Genomic DNA, 21,421 nt, shown 5'->3' on the forward strand with positions numbered 1-21,421 from the left:
ATTTAATCTCTATGTACTGGGAGATGTTTATTACAAGCACTATAGATTAAACATATTTATTGCTTTGCCCTGATTGAGCTGTCCTAGATGGATTTCAGCCAGGTGTGGGGAGCGTTGATTTATATTGGATGACTAGGTTGGAATACCAAGGAGACTTATCAGCAGTTTTTACAGCTTGTTCCAACAAGCGTAGTTTGGATAACCTTGGATCATTTTGATTTCTTATCAGAATCCAGTAACCAAGCAAAGCTAAGAAGCCTTAGCAACTAAAGGGGGTGCTTTGTGGCTTCTCTGGCATATGAAACTACTATCCCCTGTGGAAGAGGTAAAGGGGCATTTAAAGGTTTTCTTGAAATATCTGGATGTCCTCAGTCTTGTCCAGAACCCTCAATTCTTCCCCGAAAAGTAGAATTCTGGAAAACGGTGATATTGTATGTATTGGATGTAAGAATTCCCAATGTAATGTAAGCATGCCCAAACTATGTCCCTAAATATTTAAAGGAAGTCACTTGTTCTGAAGTGTTTCCATTCAATTGAAATAAGGGGGATAGTGCCAAGGGCCATGAATGCTTCCTTGTAATTTGGCAGTGGCCAACATGGTGCCTGTGAGCACAACAACAGCCACAAGGACCTCTCCCGTACCCATGAAACCTTTGAGCTCACTCACTGCCTATTTAGCATGAGGTTGTGAGGATGGTTCCCATCTCCCCCTTTTGAACAGTAGTGATGAAGCAGGAAAGAGCATTGTGTGCTGCCACGCTGCCTTTCAACTCCGTGAAGTGACCTGGAGTGAAAAATATTCTCTGGCTATTTCCCCCAATGCCCCACTCCCCAAACTTTGCTATGGGAAGGATTCCCTTTTCTCAATCCATTAGTAACAATGAATGGATGCTAATTAGACAAGCTTGGCGGTTCCGAAACTTTCTACCTCCAGGATCTGCTTGAGAGGTGACAAGTAATAATAGCAGGTAGATGCAAGGTGTGTCCTAATCAGTTAGCAGTTACTGGAATCATTTTCCATTACTACCTAAAACATCTTTGAAGACTGCCAAATTCTTTGCTATAACAATATCATTGTTACAGCAAGGAGTTCTATAGCTTAAATTTCCTAAAGGTAAGTCCATAGATTGACCCTGGACTTAGCCTTCCTATTTTAGGCTCTAAAGTGGGGAAGGGTTCTTTTATATTTCCCCCTCCCTTGCCCAAAGATGCCATTCAAAGTAGTTGTCGTCCTGCCATTCCTTGCCATACCCTCCAATATTTTTTCTGATGAAAATAAGGACGTCCCATTCCATAATGACAATTTTATGTGGTACCTTGGTTTTCGAACATCTCGGAAGTTAAATGTTTCAGTTTTCAAATGCTTTTCTGAAGTCAAAACATGCCATGCGGCTTGCATATTGAGTTTTCCTTAAGTTAATTCTTCCGGCTTTTGAACGTTTTGGAAGTCAAACGGTCTTCCGGAACAGATTACGTTTGAAAACTGAGGTACCACTGTATTTATACCCTGGTACCTGGGCAGCTTCCAACATAACTCCATACCCTCCAACATTTCTCTAATGAAAATAGGGACATTCTAAGGAAAAGCAGGACATTCCAGGATCAAATCATAAACCCGGATGGCTTCTCTAAATCAGGGATGCCCTTGGGAAAAAGCAACAATTGGAGGGTCTTCCTTTCCTGCTTCTCCTTTCACACTCAACTTGTGCCCTACTCCACTTCCAGGCTGCATATGCATTCATCCTTCCTTCTTGTACATGTACCTACAGCAGACTTCTTCTTGTATATTCGTTATTTCTGTTCCTAGTTAGTTAGTTGGTTTGAAATGACCTTTTCTCTCTCTAATTCTACTCCTGGCCTGCTCCAGCCTTAAACCTCAGAGGAAGGAGACTTCCATTCCCCATAACTTTCCTTTTCTTCTTTAACTTCCATTTTCCTCATAACTTCCCTTTTCTGCCTTGTTGTGGCAGAGGCTTGTGATGTGGCCAGGGTACAGGTGGGCAAGTGAGGTGGCATTTAGCAGGCTGCAGCACTGATGCTCCCCATTTGGGAAGCAGAACGCTGCACCACAGTTCCCCTTGGGTTCTGTCTCTGCCACGAACTTCCTTAGCCACCACATTTGAGAAACTGCGACCCAGCCAAGAGATCTCCTGCCTTCATTCTCTGTGTACCACTTGGTCGTTCTCCATATTTTCTTCACAATTTCAGAGTCTACTGTCTACTGCTATCAGTATTAATATTTAATGCTTGTTTAGCATCATTCACATCCTAGACACCGTACAGAAAGCAGCAGTAATACAGTCCCTGCCCACAGGGCTTACTGTCTTTATTAAACATACGAAACAGGAAGGGGGGGTGGAGAGAGAGAGAGAGTGGGAGGGAAATGGTAATGAAAAGCCTGAACGATGAAGAGTCAGAAGTGTTGCAGTGGGTAGTGTAGTGCCTAGGAAATGCTTTTCAAAACAAACGGATGTTCAGGAATGACTCAGGAGAACAATGCAGTTTGATGTAGGCAAGTTCTAAATGTGTATCTATGAGTAGTGTTGGATGGATCACTGTATTTCTGCTACGTCAGTTTTTGCATGTGTTCATTCATAAGTCCGTAATGACCCGTTCCTACAGTACTCTGAGGTAAAATCAACATGAGGTTATTTTGTCCTAAATTTTGCAGTTTTTTAATGCATTTTGGCATGTTATTTGGGTTGAGGATTGTATTGTGAGCTTTTGCGAAGTGCAGAATTGGAAGGACAATTATATTCTGGCCCAGGTATTATATTGGCACATGTGATATCTGTTGGCTCACTTAAAAGCTTTCGAGGAAGATTGAATACACATTTTTAATAAACAAGCAAACAAAGCATTGTTAATTTATCAGGGAAGAGCATGTGTCCTGCATGCAGAAGGTCTCATGTTCAATTCCTGGCATCTTTAGGCAGGACTGGGAGAGATTTCCCGTCTGAAACCCTGGAGAAATGCTTCCAGTCCAGTCGATGTGCACAGTACTGCGGTAGATGACCCTGCGGGTTTGATTCAGTATAAGGCAGCTAGCTATGTTGCTGTTGTTGATAGGCGTTTATTCCCCAGCTCTCCTGAAGTATTCAGATAGGACCATTAGATGGAAGTTTGTGTTTCCTGTCCTTGTTCCTGGTTGGATAATGAGCGACCTGGGCCACTAACTGTCCTCGTTGGGGATTCAAGTGGCAATGCCTCTGTCTTGGATATGTCGATAGAATAATTAGCAAAGTGCTGAGTAAGGGAGTTTGCAATAATGGTTTAACCTTGTCTCTGTCAAGGGGGAAAACAGCAGCTGGGTATTCAGGCAGCTATAGAACAGTGGGAGTTTTGTGAAGGGGTGGAGGGGGATAAGTCTGATGGACAGGTAAGCTAAGCTCCACGCAAAGGGTTTCACTTTCTAGATAGGGTCTGCTTTGCCTGTTCATATCTGTTCCACCAGCTTAAACTCACATCAGCTATCTTTTCAGTACTGCAAAATGGGGGTTTGTGCTGGGGGCCAGTGTTGTAGAAAGGAAAATGAACTTACGTGGAGCAGAAAACCTCTCTTGCGCAGAGGGGCATATGAGTCCTTGACACAAGCAGAATTTTAAAATATTGAAGTCTGTAGCTGTTGGCTACAATCTTTCCAAGAGCAGCTACTGCATATCTTAATTCTGAAGCCAGGGGCAAGCCCCTTTTAAGACTAGAAGATTGTGCATGGCTGTTCCTTTTGCTTGTATTCATGAGTATCTTTCAGAAATGGTGTAGGATCTTTCAGTTTCAGCTCATTTTTGGTAGCTGAGCCTAAGCAGGTTGAGTGTTTTGTGTTCTGCTGTTGGCAATGTTTGTACTAGTTTTAATTTGGTGGTATTTGGAAGAGGTTTTGTGTGCAGTGTATACGTGTTTATCACCAGGAGCTTCTGAGGTACGAGTGGCCTAATAAAGTTGCATCAAATTGAATAACCTAAAATTTGGGCAACTGGCCCAGGGTCACCAAACCATCTGGGGTTCAATTCTAAAGGTCGAAGCCAGACATTGTGAATGACTTGCTTCTCATTATATAAGGATTTGAAATGGTTTTCCTGTCTTAATAGCCTGCGGCTTGATTAAGATATAATGGGAATCCATGTTTTCCTGCTATGTCAGGTGTTGGGAACCTTTGGCCCTCCAAATTTTCCTGAACTACAACATGCATCAACCTTGGCCATTGACCATGCTTGCTGGGGCTGATGGGAGTTGTAGTTCAGCAACATTTGGAGGGACAAAGTTTCCCCATAATTGTGCCATGTGAATGAGCTGTAGTGAGCTTTGGACTCAATGTGCTCCTCCTTCCCACTTCTCTTTCATGGCTGCAAAGAGAAGACCTGAAGCATTCATTTCTGACAGGCCACTGTTCTCCCTGCCACCCAAAGGAGTGTGTTTATCTAGTGATCTGAAACCACTGTTTTATCCTGGTTTATTCTCACTAAAATTAGAATTTAAACAAACAGTTCCTGAGCTTGGGCACAGGATGTACCTAGGGGTTGGTCAGGTTGGCCACTGCCAAGGGCGCAGGCCTGGGTGGGGGGCACAAAAACTGTGCTTCTCCACTCTGGCTTATAGTGATTTGGAGTCCACCCTGGGCTGCTCCTCCACTGCTCTGGGTTGCTGGGCAAGGCATGCAGGCTCCTCTGTTCACCTCGGTGTAGGAATCCAGTTGCTGGCATAGGCCATCACTGCAGCAGAGTGGGCACTGATTTGTAGGAGAAGGAAAAGGGAAGAGGAAGAGGTAGGAGGTGAAAGGGGAAGCAGTGAGAAGAAGGAGGGAGGCAGAAAGGCAGGTAGACGGACCAACAGAGGGGGGGGGGGAGAGGAGGAGCAGAGCAACCAAACTCCAATGGCTCTGGGATGCAAAAGGCAACAAACTTTTAAAATTTCTGGTCCATGACCTCTCCCAGCTTTGGAGGCGCTAGGTACGCCTCTGCTTGTACATTGCAGGAAACTCAAGCTTTGTTTGAAGCCAGAATTTGTATGAAGCTTTGAAAGAGAAAGAGATATTGGGTGGGAGTGTGGCATTCACACTCCTTATTCATGTAGCTGGAAATCATAATATCCCATTATGTCTGAACTTGGCCACAGGGTGGGCAGGATCCCCCTGCCTTATTCCCAGAAGGTCCACAATGCAGAGGGCTTCATTGGACACCTTTGCTGTGAAAGATGTAGCAGACTTCCCCAACCTGTTGCCTTCCAGATATTTCAGACTACAACTCACATCAACTCTAGCTTACACGGCCAACAGATGGAGTGTTGCAAATTGTAGAAGAAAACATCTGTAGAGCACCAGGTTGAGGAAGGCTGATCTATAGCACATTGTCAAAGGGTAAGAGCTGTTCAACAGTGGAATGAGCAACCTTGGAAGGTGGTGTACTTTTATTGGAGGGTTTTAAGCAAAGGTTTGATGACTATCTGACAGGGATTCTTTAGCTGTGATTCCTGCATTTTAGGGAGTTGGACCAGAAAATCCTTGGGAATCCTTTCAAACTCTGCAATTATATGATATTTTGAGCAGTCACATGCAGTTACATAATCTTTAAGCTTGGATACTGTTGAGAATGGGAGTTGCTGAGAGATACCCAGGAAGTAGCCCTTTTCAACAGTATCTAAATATACTGAACAACTCTTTGTTTATGTTCTTGCAGAGATGTCCGGAACGGTTTCTGACATTTCCTTGGTACACTGGAAGCAGCAGTGGCTGGAAAATGGCACCCTCTATTTCCATGTCTCTATGAGCAGTGCTGAACAGCTCTCTAGGAACACACCGCCGACCCTGCAGGAGCCATCAGAGATTGTGGAGGAACAGATGCATATTCTCCACATCTCCGTCATGGTGAGTGACCACCATTCTCCCCTTTACCATCTCAAAGACACCCACCCCTCTTTTATTGTCACCCTCCTCATTCAGCTTCTTCTGCAAAAGAATAATAGAATCATAGAGTTGGGAGGGACCATGAAGATCATCTAGTCCAAACCCCTACAATATGCATCTGTCCCTCATTGGGATCAAACCTGCAGACTTGGTGTTATCAGCACCATGCTGATTACTGACCAACTGCTCTATCTATGGTCATAAGTGGATTTGATTTATGTATATATCCATATATCTACACCTGTATCTTTATTCACACTACTTTTCTGCATAAGTTACAGCCTTGCTATAAAACCACAGCAAAATACAATGGAAGCAAGCAGGCATGACAGGTTAAAATGATATTCAGATAAAAACATCTACCCAGCAAAGGCAAAATGCCTGCTGGAATAGTAATAGTAATAATAATAACACCTTCATTCACCAGCAGAAAACAGCAGGAGAAGGTGGATAGCTAAACTTCAGTGGGGGGAAGGTGTTCCACAAGTTGGGTGCCACCACAGAGAATGCCCTCCCTAGTTACTGCCAACCACTCTTCCACCACAGGGAACAGAGGAGGGCTTCTCTGCCAGATCCTAGGCAGCAGTCAGGTTAGCATGGGAGGAGGGCTATTTGGGGTTATTTCTTTGTAAAGGGAATATGCCTTGAGCAGTGAATGCTGGTCTATCAGAATTAACTGCCCCATCAACCTCATTCTGCCCTCAGCCAGCCCCTATGTGCCTGCCTTCTTGCTTATGACTAACCCAGGGAGTGGACCTGACTGACCCTGACTGGGTCAGCTTCCTTCTCATTGTAGAATGCAACAAGAGACCAAACCAAACGAGGATTAGTTGCCTCTGCTTGTTATTGGTTTTGTCCCCACCTATCCTTGGTGCCTGTGCTTTCTGCCTTACCAGTCCCAAGGGACATCAGCTGCCTCTGGTCTTGAGTATATTCATGATTAAACTCCACTGCTCTTAAAAATTCCAGGCTGGTCCACTGCCTCTGGGTACTGTGTAGCCAAATTTCCTTTTTAAATTATTTGACAAGAGCAGCAAAGTGTGGCCTGGGGAAGTTTGGAGGGATGTTCTCTCTAGGGCAAGGGTAAATGCTAGATGACAAATAGGATGACAACTTCAACATGCCTTTGTTGTCATTATATCTTGTATAACTCAAAACACGTGAATTGAAGACTTCAGTGCTGTCAGAAGAGCATGGCTTTTCTATGCTATATTCAGTCAGATAAAGACAAAGCAATTGGACAACATATACTGTACCTTGATGCTTTTTAAAGTTTGATCACACTCATCAAGCAGGTATCAGCAGCACAGTGGTATTTTTTTGGGGGGGTTGTTTTTTGCTGTTTGCACTGAGAAAGCAAATCTGTTATTGCAGCACCCTGCAAATCGAAGCTTTATCACTTCAAGGCTTTTTGTTGTTAAGGCTTTTTTTCAAAAGCTGCCGCTTGCCACTGTGCAGACTTTCTGGGACTGAGAAGAGAGACTTCTGGAATAGTAGTCTCTGACTGGTGTTCTTCAGAGAGAAGGCTAGGGGGAGGCACAGGTGATGTCTGAACTCCTCTCACCTGTATAAGATGCTCATGATGGGTAGCTTTGTGATAACCTATCCAAGGAACAGTAATTGATTCCACCTTAACTTCAGCTGTAAATTGCCACAGTTCTGCTTGCACAGCTGCTGTAGTGGGGATTAAACCACTGTTATTTCTTTTTCTTTTTTGCTTTTGCCAAGAAGAGTAGTGCCTGTGTTGTGGTACCTGTGTTGAGTATAGAGTTCTTTCTATAATTTTTTATTTTTGCATGTTTTAGTTTGGGGGAAAGGCAAGGAGGTTGTGATGGTGGGAAGAACGCGATAGAAGCATATAATGTTACACATTGTGTGGATAAAGCAGATTGGGATATGTTTTTCTTCCTCACTTGGGACAGATAAAAGGAAGTACTTCACACATCACATCACTGAACTGTGTAGTTTACTTCTACCAAATTGCAAGGCTTTAAAAGTGGATTCAACAAATTTATTGAGAATAAGGCTGTCAGCAGCTACTAGTCATAATGGCTATGAACATCAGCTGCTGGGAATTGCAACTGGGGAGAGCACTGTTGCATTCAAGCCCTGCTTTCATGCTTCCTGTGAATGTCTGCTTGGCTATTTTAGGATCAGGATGCTGGACCATGTCAGGCCTTTGACCTGCTCCAACATTATGAAAGTGTGTGGGGGGGTCCATTTCCCCTTTTTGCTGCCACCTTTTGTTTCTGGTGTTGGCAGGGATTGTGTCTGCAGGTGGAGTGAACAAAACTTGTAAGGAGCTTTGAGTGCATACTAAACCCGGCTCTCTATGTTTGCATATAAGTGAAAATGAAATTAATCTTTCCAGCTGTAGCATCTGCTGGAGCTGTAGATACAATATCATACAAGTGCCTTTTTATTTATATAAGTGCTTTTATGAACCGCTTGGAGCAGTGGTTTTCAACCTTTTTGAGTCCTTGGCTCCCTTGACCAACCACGTTCTTTTTGTAGCTCACCTGTGGGATATTGGGAATCCCCACTTACAGGTTCCATTTTGGGCCACCCTGTATGTCACTGGGACACACATAAGTGGGAATTTTTCCATTTCACCCTTGCCCCACCCCATTCCGTCCCTTCCCATTTTCAGCATCGTTTTTGGTGCGCATGTAAGCGGGAACACACAAAAATACATTGTATTAAGACTTTAAGAGGAGGCTGCTAGGAGAGCAGAAAAGGCAGCAGAGGGTGAAATGCAAGTATTTGCTGTACAAAAGACTGATAAATATAATATTAAAAATAAAACTGATTTCCAAGGTGCAGGCAAAAGAGATAAAACTAGATGCTTCTTGTGTGGGAAAATAGGACATTTTGCGCAGAATTGTACAAAACAAAGTGGCACTAATAAAGAAAAGTTCCAGGGTGGTGGCAGAAAGCAAACTAAAAATGCATTTGCAGTTCCATTAGAACTATCTAGCAATCTCAAGTTAGAGGAAAACTGATGCTGTTGACCGTAACTCTTCTAGATGTTTAATTGATTCAGGAGCTTCAATGCACATGACATGTGATGCTGACTTTTTTCAGAGTTAAATGAAAACGCATCAGAGACAGTTACAATCGCAAATGGCCATAGAATATCTGTGCAAAGAAAAGGAGCAGGCTTGCTTAAGTGTGTTGCAGGCAGAGAAACTATTTGTAACGAAGTGAGAAATATAGTTTACTTGCCAGAATTAACAGACAGTTTGCCGAGTGTGTCAACTCTGATTAAGCACGTATTTAATGTAAATTTTAATCGCAACAGATGTGCAATTACCAGAGATGGAATTTTGTATGCACAAGGTTTTGAAAATAATGGACACAGGTCAAGAAAGAGCAAATATGGTCAAGAAGAATTCAAGTGCAACCTGTATCCCAGAAAATGGCATAGCAGAGAGAAAGAATTACTTTCTAATGGAGATGGTCAGATGTATGCTGGCACAGTCTAATTTATCATTTGAATATTGGGGTGAGGCAGTGATGAAAGCAACATATTTGCAGAACAGACTGCTAATAAAAGCTACAAATAGAACAGCATTTGAACTTTGGTTTGGAAGAGTACCAAACATCAGTCACGTTAGAGTTTTGGATCAAAAGTGTTTGCATATGTGCCAGCACAAAGACGTACCAAACTTAGCAAAATAAAAACAGTATTAAGGGTTTTTTCCACTGCAGTGGAGGGTGTGTGTGTGCTATGTCCCATTTATGCAGTTGGGGTGGCACTTGCCCTTCATCTGACAGGGAATGCAATGCTTGGGGGAGATACAAAAAAATGGGGTGTTGAGGGTCAGTTGGGGAGGGAGTGAGAAAAGTCCCTGTTTTCATCTAAGGAACATTGGAGGGTATGGGAATCTGAAACCTGTTTGGGAGATGGTGAAGAAGAGGAAGAGGACGATGACAGGGGAGAGAGAGAGAGAGAGATGCAGGAAGATATGGGCTATAAGTAAATCAAAGGAAGGGAAGGAAGGATCGACTGCTGCTGCTCTCCTGAACATCCCTCAAGTCTTCCCAGGGAGCCAAGGATCACTGGTTGAAAACCATGGACTTAGAGGAAAGTATTATTACACCAAGGCCATGGGGCTACTGGTAAAATTGTGGCGTGGGCCTGAATTGCAGCGAAAGTATGGGTGTTTGGGGTGAGGGAATGCAAGTTCAATCCTCCTGTATGCTTTTTTAATTATTTTTTTTATGAAGTGGGGAATTGCTTCTATTCTTGAGGCACAACTAGGCTTGAGGGTTAGATGAATTGGCCCAGGTCTGAATTAAACTCTGTAAAGTGGTGGGGGTGGGGGTGTAAAGTATATAATGGCCTGGTCTGCCTGGCCTGGTAAGTCCAGAATATTTCTTACTGTCACTGCATGAAAATGCTGGTTCCTAGTGAGGGATTCACTCCCAATTTGCTCCTCTAAGGCATGGTTTAGCTCAATGTGTTGTCTAAACCTGGGATCAAAGTTAAGGTTTCTCTACTTCAGCACAATCTGTAACCATAGGACAACATACCTTCCAAGTGCCATGATTTGACTGAGACAATCCCAGAAAAACATGAGCTATCACAGATTTGTCCCTTGGTCCCTAATGTCCCGAACTGAGTGGGACTCCTAGAAACAAACTCCTTCCCAACAGGACAAACCCATCCTTCAACTGCCATGTAGCAGATTGTGCATCCTTCAAGCTCTGGCACAAGCTGGGCTGTTTACCTTCTTTGTCCATTTATTTATTAAATTTGCTCTCAATTTAAATTAGCTGCTGATGCGAGCACCTGGTTCTGCCACTGCCCTCTTGCTACAGTTCAGATTCCCTGGCACCCTCCTGGAGCTCACTGGGCTCAGGCTTAGGAGGGAGCTTACTTGTGAGTAAGTGTGCAGGGCTTCTATGGCAGGAAGTGGGGAAGCAGTATTGCTGTTGTTGTGATTAGGAAGGGGGACCTGACAAGAAATGTATTGATTTCTTCTTGGGAAATGTTGGGGTCTTTGGCCATAGAGGGCGGTGAAAGAGGAGAGACCTTAAGCACAGTGCTGTGTTCAGACGACACCATAAGCAAAGCTTTGTCTTAGCTGTTGTGCTTATCTAAACAGCCAATGAAGTGGCAAAGTGGTCTCCGCCCCCCAAAGCCGGGACATTCAGGTAAAGTCATGGTTTTGCAGAGCATGGCGTGTGAATTTGCTTAGCCCACAGTTTTCTACCAGAAATTACTTTTTAAAAAACCTGGACCTGGCTGAATTGCTTGTTCCCTGGTAGATGACCCTCATTGAGTGTGTGTTTGAGGAGAGGGTGACTGCTTCCTCCATTTCTAGATCATCCCTTTGTTATCTGAGTCAAACAATTGGAAAGAGCTGCTTCTTTGTTTTGTGTAATGATTCCTTTTATGTGGTTTTAGGTCAGAGATAATCATGCTCTATTTTTTATCTAATACCAGTGTGGGATTAGATGCTTAAATGAACACCATGAACATTGTAAGGATTTGCACATTTTTATGGGTAGGATAAGAAGGTGTGGGCAGAGGTGGGAGGGGAATCAAAGAATTGTAGAGTTGGAAGGGACTCAAGGGTCATCTAGTCCAGCCCCCAAATAATGCAGGAATCTCAACTAAAGCACCCATGACAGGTGGCTATCCAACCTCTGCTTAAAAATCTCTAAAGAAGAAGAATCCACTACCTTCTGAGGGACTCTGTTCCACTGTCAAGCAGCTCTTACCACCAGAAAGGTCTTCCTGATGTTTACTTAGAATCTACTTTCTTGTAACTTGAATCCATTGGTTCAGGTCCTACCCTCCAAAGCAGGAGAAAACAAGCTTGCTACACCTTGATATATTTGAAGGTGGCTATCATATCTCCTCTCAGTCTTCTCTTTTCCAAGCTAAACATATCCAGCTCCTTAAACGGTTCCTTATAAGGTTTGGTTTCCAGACCCTTGATTATATTGGCTCTCCTCTGCACATGTTCCAGCTTGTCAATATCCTTCTTAAATTGTGGCTCCCAGCATGGACACAATATTCCAGGTGTGGTCTGACCAAGGCAGAATAGAGTGGGATTATTACTTCCTTTGATCTGGACTCTTTCTTTTCTTTTCTTTTCTTTTCTTTTCTTTTCTTTTCTTTTCTTTTCTTTCTTTTCTTTCTTTCTTTTGCTGCTCCATCACACCAGTGACTCATGTTAAGGTCGTGGTCAACAAAGACCCCTAGATCCTTTTCACATGTACTGCTTATAAGCCAGGTGTCCCCCGTCATATATTTTTGCAGCTGGTTCTTCCTGTCTATGTGCAGACCCTTACATTTGTCCCTATTAAAATTCATTTTTTAGCTTGGGTCCTGTTCTCCAATCAGTTAAGACCATTTTAAATTCTGATTCTGTCTTCTACAGCATTAGCTACCCCTCCCAATTTGGTGTCATCAGCAAATTTGGTGAGTATCCCCTCAATTCCTTCATCCAAGTCATTTATAAAGATGTTGAACAACAATGGATGCAGGAAAGAACCCTGCGACACCCTCCTTGTCGCTTCTTCCTAGGTTGAGGCAAATTAGAATAAGATGCCCTATTTGACTCAGTATTCAAACCCCTAAAATGTATAATAATTGACTTTTTATTTCTATTCTTTATATATCATATTGTTGTTTTATTGGTTTGGCCGATGGCTGATTCTAATAAAGATTCATTCATTCATTCCTAGGTTGATGAGGAACCATTAATGAATACTCTTTGGGTTTGGTCCACTAACCAACTACAAATCTACCTTACAGTTACCTCGCTCAACCCACATTTCACCAGCTTCCTTGCAAGAATATTGTGGGGGTCTTTGCCAAAAACTTACGAAAATAAAGATACTTAATGCCCACAGCATTCCCCTGATCCACCAAACTTGTAACTACTTCAAAAAAAGAAATGAGGTTTGTTTGACATGACTTACTTTTGAAAAATCCATGCTGGGCCTTTGTAATTACAGCATCCTTTTCTAAGTGCTCACAGACTGAGTGTTGAACTATCTGTTCCAGGAACTTTTCTGGTATTGACGTCAAGCTCACCAGTCAGTAGTTACCTGGGTCTTCTCTCCCCGTCCCCCCGCTCCTTGAAGATGGGGACATTTGCCTTCCTCCAGTCTGCAGAGTCCTCACCTGTTCTTCACAAATTCTCAAAGATCATAGACAAACGCTCTGATATTACTTCCTCAAGCTCCTTTAGAACCCTTGAATTCAACTCATAAGGCCCTGGAGATCTGAATTCATTTAAAGTAGCTAGGTTACCCTACTACCTCTTTTCCTATCTTGGGCTGCAGCTCCCTCCTTACGTCGTTGCTTTTCTTTTGCGCATTGCTTTTCTTTTGTGTGAGGACAGAGGCAAAGTAGGTGTTGAGTAGTTCCGCCTTCTCTCTGTTACCCAATAGCATTTCTCTGTCTTCTCCATGCAACGGGCCTACTACCTGCTTGTTCTTTCTCTTACTTCAGACATAGCTGAAGAAACATTTTTTATTATTTTTAACCTCTTGCAAGCCTAAGCTTATTCTGAGCTTTAGCCAGCCTGACCTTCCCCCTGCAACTATTGACTTCTCATTTATACTCCTTTGTGATTTCCTCTTTCTTCCATTTCATATATATGCCATTTTTAACTCTCAGCTCATCTGTAAGCTCCTTATGCAGCCACACCGGTTTCCTTAGATGTCTCCCACTTTTCTTTCTTGTTGGGATTGTCTGCATTTGGGCCTTCAATATTTCTCCTTTTAGAAACTCCCATCCTTCTTGGACATCCTTCTCATTGAGTATTTCTGACTATGAGATCTCACCCAGTAGCTCCTTCAGTTTTTTGAAATTAGGCTTCTCAAAGTCCAGAGTGCATGGCTGACTACACTCAGCTTTTCTTTCCTCTGTACTTTCACTTCAACAATAGGTTCCTCACAGTTGGTGAGGTCCAGGTCCAGGACAGATGACCCCATTTTGCTTCTTGCATCTTCTGGGAAATGAAATTGTCAGTGAGGCAAGGAGGAATTTGTCAGACCTTACATTCTTGGCAGTGTTTGAGTTCCAACAGATATCAGGGAAATTGAAGTCTCCCATGACTACTATAGCTCTCCTTTTTGAATGTTTGGTAATCTGCTCTAGTAAAGCATCATCTAAGTCTTCAGTCTGGCTTGGTGGTCTACAGCAGACCCCCAGCATAAGGTTACTGTTGTTGTTTTCTCCTTCAGTTTTTACCCATATACTCTCAATCTGCTTTCCATGCTGCAGTTCATGGACTTCTTCACAAGTGTACACATCCTTTACATATAATGCTACTCCTCCTCCCTTTCTGTTTGGTCTATTCTTTTTGAACAGGTTATACCCATCAATTCCTACATTCCAGTCATGGGTCTCATCTCACTCGTCTTCATTAATGCCTACCAGGTCATCTTTGCCATCATGTATTAAAAGATGTGATTCATCTTGCTTGTTTCCCATACTCTGTGCATTTGTGTACAGACAACTGGAACCATAAGATGTTCCCTCCATCTGCTTCCTTCTTATAGTTTCCTGCTCTTTGGCAGGTTTCTGGAGCACTATCTCAGTTTCCTGAGCATTAGTGAAGCTATTATCCACAGTACCAGATGCTCTTCTGTTGACTGTAATGTTGTCTCCTTCCTCCTCAAGTTCTACTTCAGGGGTCCTCAAACTTTTTAAACAGGGGGCCATTGTCTCTCAGACACTGTTGAGGGCCGGACTATAGTTTGAAAAAAATATGAACAAATTCCTATGCACACTACACATATTTTAAACAACATTTAAACTGAAGAACAATTTTAATCAACATAAACTTACAAATATTTCAATGCGGGGGGGGGAATATGAGAGTGGAGGGCGACCAAGTAAGAGGGAGGAGGCGCTGCCGGAAGCTGGAAGGGATTGGATCCAGCTGCTTGCAGTAGTAGCAGTTCAGAGGGAAGGAAGCTCATGTTGACTGTGGTCATCCCGGGCAATGGGCGGGCCGGATCTGGCCTGCGGAACGTAGTTTGAGAACCCCTGTTCTACTTTAAAGCTCTCCTGATCAGGTTTGCGAGACTCCTAGCAAACACATTCTTGCCAACGGCTGTGAGGTGCAGCCCATCTCTTCCCATAATTCCTTCCTCAAGGAAGCATAGACCATGATCCAAGAAACCAAACCCTTCCTGACACCACCAACTGTGCAGCCAGTGGTTTGCCTCCAGTATTTTCCTCACTCCTCCTGGGCCATGACCTTCAACAGGAAGGAGTGATGAAAATACCACCTGTGTCACAAGGCTCTTCAGCTTCCTGCTCATAGTCTCATTTGTTGTTTAGTCGTTTAGTCGTGTCTGACTCTTCGTGACCCCATGTCTTCCACTGCCTCCCACAGTTTGGTCCTTTGCTATACATTAAGGGCTGTGTAGGGAAGTATTATTAGTACCCACATGAATCAGGTTAGTGGTCAGTGGGCTTCATAAAACTTCATAAGACTTCATAAGACTTATTGAATCTTGCACCTGGAAGACAGCACACCTCCTGGGATATCCAGTTTCCTCTGCACACAACTGCTTCTGTTCCCCTCAGTAGGGAGTCACCTGTCACCACCACACATCTCTTCCTCCTCTTGGGAGTGGCAGGAATCATTCCATGTGCTGTGCCTTCCAAAGCCTGCTTGGAGTCTTCTAAGGTCTGCATCATCTTAACTTCAGTCATCCCCTCTTGTGTATTGGAGCTTATTTTGATGTTGTTGAGATCAGTTACAAAGGCAGAAATCTTATGCTTTGAGCAATTCCCTTTCTCCGATATTGTCTCCATGGAAGGTAGCAAGTACGTTATTACCATACACATCCACGATCAAGAGCCTTGGATATGAAGCGGTTAGACCAAGAATGGAAAAAGATTCCTTCAAGTCCATCTCCTCCTGTCTTCTTTCTCCTCTGAGGGGATGGCAGGAATCCTTCTGTGCACTGTACGTTCCACAGCCCCCTTGGTGTCTTTTGAGGTTGGCACCTGCTGTCCTAGCTCCTCTGGCTGAAAACTGGTGCCCAAGGTAAGAGCATGGAAGCAATTTTGCGACTCTAATTATAAAACGTGGCTTGTGACTGTCCTACTTCTGTGTGTCACATTCCTCCAGGGGTTAGTCTTCTGCAATGGGTGATCTTCCTCGTTCCTGGGGACACCCCATCTATCTTGCTGTTCTATCACAGCCAACTCAATTCTATCAAGAAATTCTGCATGTTGTCCTGTAGCTCGAGCTGTGGCTAGGCAGGCCTCAAGTTTGTTGCACCTTCTCTTCTAGCAAGACAGTCAGCTTGCACTTGATGCAAGTGTACTATTGCATATTCTCTGGCAGAAAGACAAACATGGCAGAGGTGCTGCAAGTCACTGCAGCAGCTGCCTTGCCCTCCATGTCTCTTGGTCCTATGTACACCGTGAGATGTTCCTCTGGGCCTCCCCACTAAACCCCCCTGTTCATGAGCTCCCAGAATCTGCAAAGAGCTAAGTTTGACTGCTGCTGGCTGCTAACTCCTCCCTCAATTCATCCTGGCTTCCTCTAGGCTGTAACTCCTCCCCCTCAGAGCACTCGGCCACAACCTCAGGCCTGCACTGAAAGATGAAAAACTTTAGAAAGGGGGTCAGTTTTGAAAAGTTGACAAAACCCTAGCCTGTGGATTGCAGAATATATCATATTAGTACATATATCACTGTAATAAATCACTGTGCAAAAATATGCAGGCTGAGCAGATTAATTCAACATCAGCATATTTGCATATGGTGCATTAATTAGCATGATTTATTTTGAGCACAGAACCTAAGTTGCTGCTACTGGATTATGGTTCACTTAGGATAACCCTGACACTGACTAAAGTATGGGGTTTTTAAGGAATTCCATTTTTTTTAAAGGGAAAATTGTTTTTTAGTAGGTTTTAATTAAAGAAGTAAATTTGCTTTCCTCACTGAAGGTAGTTGCATAGCTTCATAACTCAGCCATTGGGAAAGTTGCCTTTTTGCAAAGAAGCAACAGATGTGAGCTGGTGTGAAGTACCATATCATTTATGTGGCACTTCCCATCACCACCTGGTTTGATGGAACCTGCAGGTACACCTCTTAAAAGATTCTAAACCAGCCATTGTCTCAGAAATAAACCATGTGAAAGGAAGCCCTTAGCGAGGATTTATAATGACCGGGAATTATAATTAAGCTGGGGAATAAGCAGAGCAGAGGGAGGGGTACGTTGTTCATTTTGTTTAATTCAGCATTTTACAGGGGAAGAATAATTAGTGGTTTTAAATGTTTTGACACAAGCAGCCCAAATAATCATAATAAATCATATCAGGCATATGCCCAGAACCTTGAAGTGACAGATGACAAACAGAGCAGTGACAGGTTGCTCCATCATGCAAGGGAAATCATTGAGGTAATGGAAGAATTATGGCTTCTGAAATCCACTCCACTCCTATTGTGGGGAAACATTCCAATTTATCAAAGCCAAATGAACATTAATTGCAGCAGCCTGGTAAATTTTCGAGCCGCTGTGACCTTCATTGAATTTTAATCCAAAACAGATAAGATTTACTTCCACACACAAGAGGAAACAACACAATTAAAACTCAAATGACAGCTAAGATTATGGTGCTGCGGGAGGTTAGTGGGGGGGGGGGGAGAGATGACAGCAGGCGTAATGACAAAAATATTGATTCCTTTGTACTTGACATTGCACAAATTAAAAAAGCGAATAAATAACATTCAGCTTTTGCATATTCCACTCACACCCCCACCACAACCGAAAACAAATTTCAGATGTTCAAGATGAGAAGAGAAAGGGGTGATGACAGTAATGAAGACGGAACTTCCTTTAAATGTAGTAATTAATGTTAAGTATCATTGGGGAGATATTAACGGGGAAACAAACAAACAAACAAACAAGTATTAATTTTGTTATTAAAAGATGCTCCTGAACAAAGAGACATTCAGCAGCAGTACTTGCTTTTTGGTTTTCAAACTTGGAGGAATGCTATTTATAATGGACCAGCTCACAAATGTGTGTTCTGTATCAGCTACTTAAATCCAGCCCATGTTACCACATAAAACCAGCTCCTTTTTATTTGTTATGGTAGGTCTGTAGTTTGCTGACTACCAGGGCTTTGTCTAGGACTGCTAGACCTAGTCAACCTGCCTACCTTTTCTGAATCTCCTTTACCTCTAGGTTGCTGAGAACCAGTGTGGTGGTGTGGCTTAGTGCGTTGAGTTCAAATCCATGCCCAGGAATGAAACTTTGATACACTCATCTCTGTCAACCTGATCTAACTCAGAGGGTTGTTGGGGGATCATACTCAACATTACTTGGACTAAATTACTCTTGGGATTCCTTCCAGCTCTGCAATTCTATGCTGTGTGGTGTTTAAAAATAAAAAAACTTTACAAAGAAAATAGGTGTTTGAAAGACCAACAAAATATACAATTATTAACCAGCAAGCTTGCGTAGTTTCTCAACAACAAGTTGCAAAAACTGCATGTAATTACATACCACTGGGTTATAAAACATTTGACTGTGCTGACTAAATGTATCACTAAATAATAACTACACCACAGCATTGAAATTCCAAGATATGGTTGTCCAAAACAATTGTATCCTGCTGATGATAATTGCGCCAACCAGATGTTCTTTGAAAAACATGCCAGACATATTTCAACTTATAAAGTCTTCTTCAGTGACAGAAGTTGAAACACATCAGTTAAATATTTAGTCAGCGCTGTCAGATGTTTTAGAATACAATGATGTGTAATTACATTGTACTGAGGCTACATGAAATTGTTGATCATTGTATATTTTATTGGTCCTTTTTTTGTAAAGTTATTAATAATTGTACAGGATACAATTGATGATCATAATCAATTGCCGGGGACCTGAAGATCTATGGAAGGGTTACTTTTGTGAGCTGACATTTTAACTATCAGCAACTCCTTCTAGGCTTCCTCTTCTGGAGGAAAGAGTGTGGATGTTGGACTCCTATTCACTTCATTTCTATACTGCTTTATATTTTTAAGAAATAAAAATTTCAAAGCAGTTCACAGCACTTTAAAACATCAAATAAAACAACTCATAATGAAACGTTACTGTCAGGGAACTGCCATCAGAGCCAGAGAGAGAGAGAGAGAGCTCCAGAGGGATTCCGGAGAGTGTCCCGGGAGGGAGAGAAGCAGCACATCTTCTGGGGAAGGAAATCAGCGTAGCACTAGTGGAGAAGGGGGGCAGATGGGGGAATCGGTGAGGGGCCTCCATGACTCCTCACCGGGGACCAGCAGGGAGAGCACGGGTCCTCCGCTGCCCACACCCTCCCTGCGCAGAAGGCTTCTGCGCAGGGAGAGTAGGCGTTCAAGAAACGCTGGCAGACGGATTCTGCCAGCGATTGAGACAGCCACGGGCGAGTGGCTGTCCGGACAGAAAGGGTTCTCTCAGGCAACCCAGCCAGGTGTGGCACCGATTTACGCACGAGCAACCCCTAGAACCATTACAGTTACTGAAGAAAGTCAAATGTAAAGTATACAAGATAATTAATAGGAAACTAAAATATTAACTTGAAAGATTTCAAAATGAACCATTACAAAGGAGGTCAACTACAGAATGCACATTTAGCCATAGAATAGTTGGAAGGAACCACAATGGTCATTTAGTCTAATCAATATTTTGCCCAAAGTGGGCTTGAATCCACAACCCTGAGATTAAGAGTCTTGTTTCATGCTCTACTGACTGAGCTATCTGCCCAAACTTGCATTAAAGTTCACACAAAAAAATCTTAAATCGTTCAGCCTGGACACTGAGATCCAGCGCCGAGGGCCTTCTGGCAGTTCCCTCATTGCGAGAAGTGAGGTTACAGGGAACCAGGTAGAGGGCCTTCTCGGTAGTGGCGCCCACCCTGTGGAATACCCTCCCTTCAGATGTGAAGGAAATAAGCAGCTATCCTATCTTTAAAAGACATCTGAAGGCAGCCCTGTTCAGGAAAGTTTTTTATATTTGTTTTTAACACTTGATTGGGAGCCCCCAGAGTGGCTGGGGAAACTCAGCCAGGTGGGCAGGGTATAAATAATAAACTATTATTATTATTATTATTATTATTATTATTATTATTATTATTATTATCATTAATCATTTCAAAAGAAAACATTACTAAATAGAGTCAAATATAAAATGTACATTTAAAAGAGAAAATTAACAATAAAATAAAATATTATCTTAATCAGAGAATGTATCTGCTGCTGTTGTTGCTAATCCTGCCAATGGTGGTTCATGGTGGAGGCTGCAGAAGCTCTCTGGGTCTAAAATAAGAGACAGATAAGCTGGTCTCCAGCCTCTTTAGCTGCCTCAAATTTTGTAACTGGAGTCCATCAGGACCCCACCTTCCTAGGGCAGGTAGGAAAAGGCGTGCAGGACAGGGAGCAGGTCTTCCAGGACTCACCGCCAATACTATGAAATTAGCTTCTAGAGATCTGAAGAGATTGAAGTAAACACCTCCACATATCTCTAATATATTTAATCATTTATTAAAAATGAAATACATTTTAATTGCGAGACCAGATGGCTAGCCAATCTTTGCTCAGAGGTAGGGGTGTAAATTTAACACCTGCACAACCTTTGGTAGTTCCCTAGAAATGAAAATGTAATAAATTGCTTACATCCCAAGTGTTACCAGTGGTGATTTAGGACTCCTAAGTAATGTTATTGATTCCAGAAGGGGACTGTATTGCCTAATGAAAACCTCAGTTTTTACAGGAAGATAAGCGTCTGTAGATGTATGCTTGTGGTTTCTAGCCTGAAAAAACCACTACTGTAGGATTGAAATAAGTTGAGCTCAGAATCAGCGTAAGGTAAGTATAGGAGGGCTTGAGATGGAGGGGGTTGGGAAAACAGGATGGTTTAATTTTAAATTAGGCCAGATTCAGTTTTAGCCTATAGTCCATTCATCTTTATAACTGTATAAAACTGTTTACTAAGAAGCTTGTGGCGTATATGGGATGTTAGGGGAGGGGTAGAACCTCTGGTGGGATACACACTGTGCTTCTTCTGGGGGTGGTTTGTCCACCTTTGGTCATTACTGCAACAGCAGCCACATCCCAGAAAACTGCTTCAACTGGTCAGCTAAACCGTGTGAGGGTAGCTGATGGGTCTCTCTTTGGTGAGTTAGAGACTTCTGCTATCTGCAAAAACAGGCTGCAGCAGTTTGAGAGGTTGGGTGGGTCCAATGGTGAAGGTGATTTCTGCATGTGCAGAAAGGAGGGACAGATCGGGCTTGTCAGCCTGCAAAGGTAGAAGAAGGAAAACTCTGATCCTGAAGTGCCTTGCGGCTCTTCTCATTCATGAGAAAGGCTTTGGGAAGAAACATAGGGGAAAATCTGTATCTGCTGCCTTAAGGGACACCTGCAGGAGAAGAGAAGGCTAAGGAGTAAACCCTACACAAATCCAGAATGGAATCCCTAAGACAGTTGGATGATGCTTGTATGCTGCCTCCTGGCAACTCCTGCACCCAAGCTAGTGCCAAACA

The 21,421-nt window shown here is 42.9% G+C and overlaps 1 protein-coding gene across 2 annotated transcripts in view; it reads left to right on the top strand.

Annotated features, from left to right (window-relative positions):
• Positions 1–21,421, top strand: part of ASTN2 (astrotactin 2) — a 664,383-nt gene that overhangs the window by 146,965 nt on the left and 495,997 nt on the right. For both annotated transcript variants that reach the window (XM_081896297.1, XM_081896298.1), the window contains exon 2: positions 5,673–5,860. In XM_081896297.1, the coding sequence (XP_081752423.1) occupies positions 5,673–5,860 (188 nt within the window). The remainder of the gene's footprint in view (positions 1–5,672; positions 5,861–21,421) is intronic.

The sequence above is a fragment of the Podarcis melisellensis genome, assembly GCF_964234715.1.
Source record: "Podarcis melisellensis genome assembly, chromosome: Z".
NCBI lineage: Eukaryota > Metazoa > Chordata > Lepidosauria > Squamata > Lacertidae > Podarcis > Podarcis melisellensis.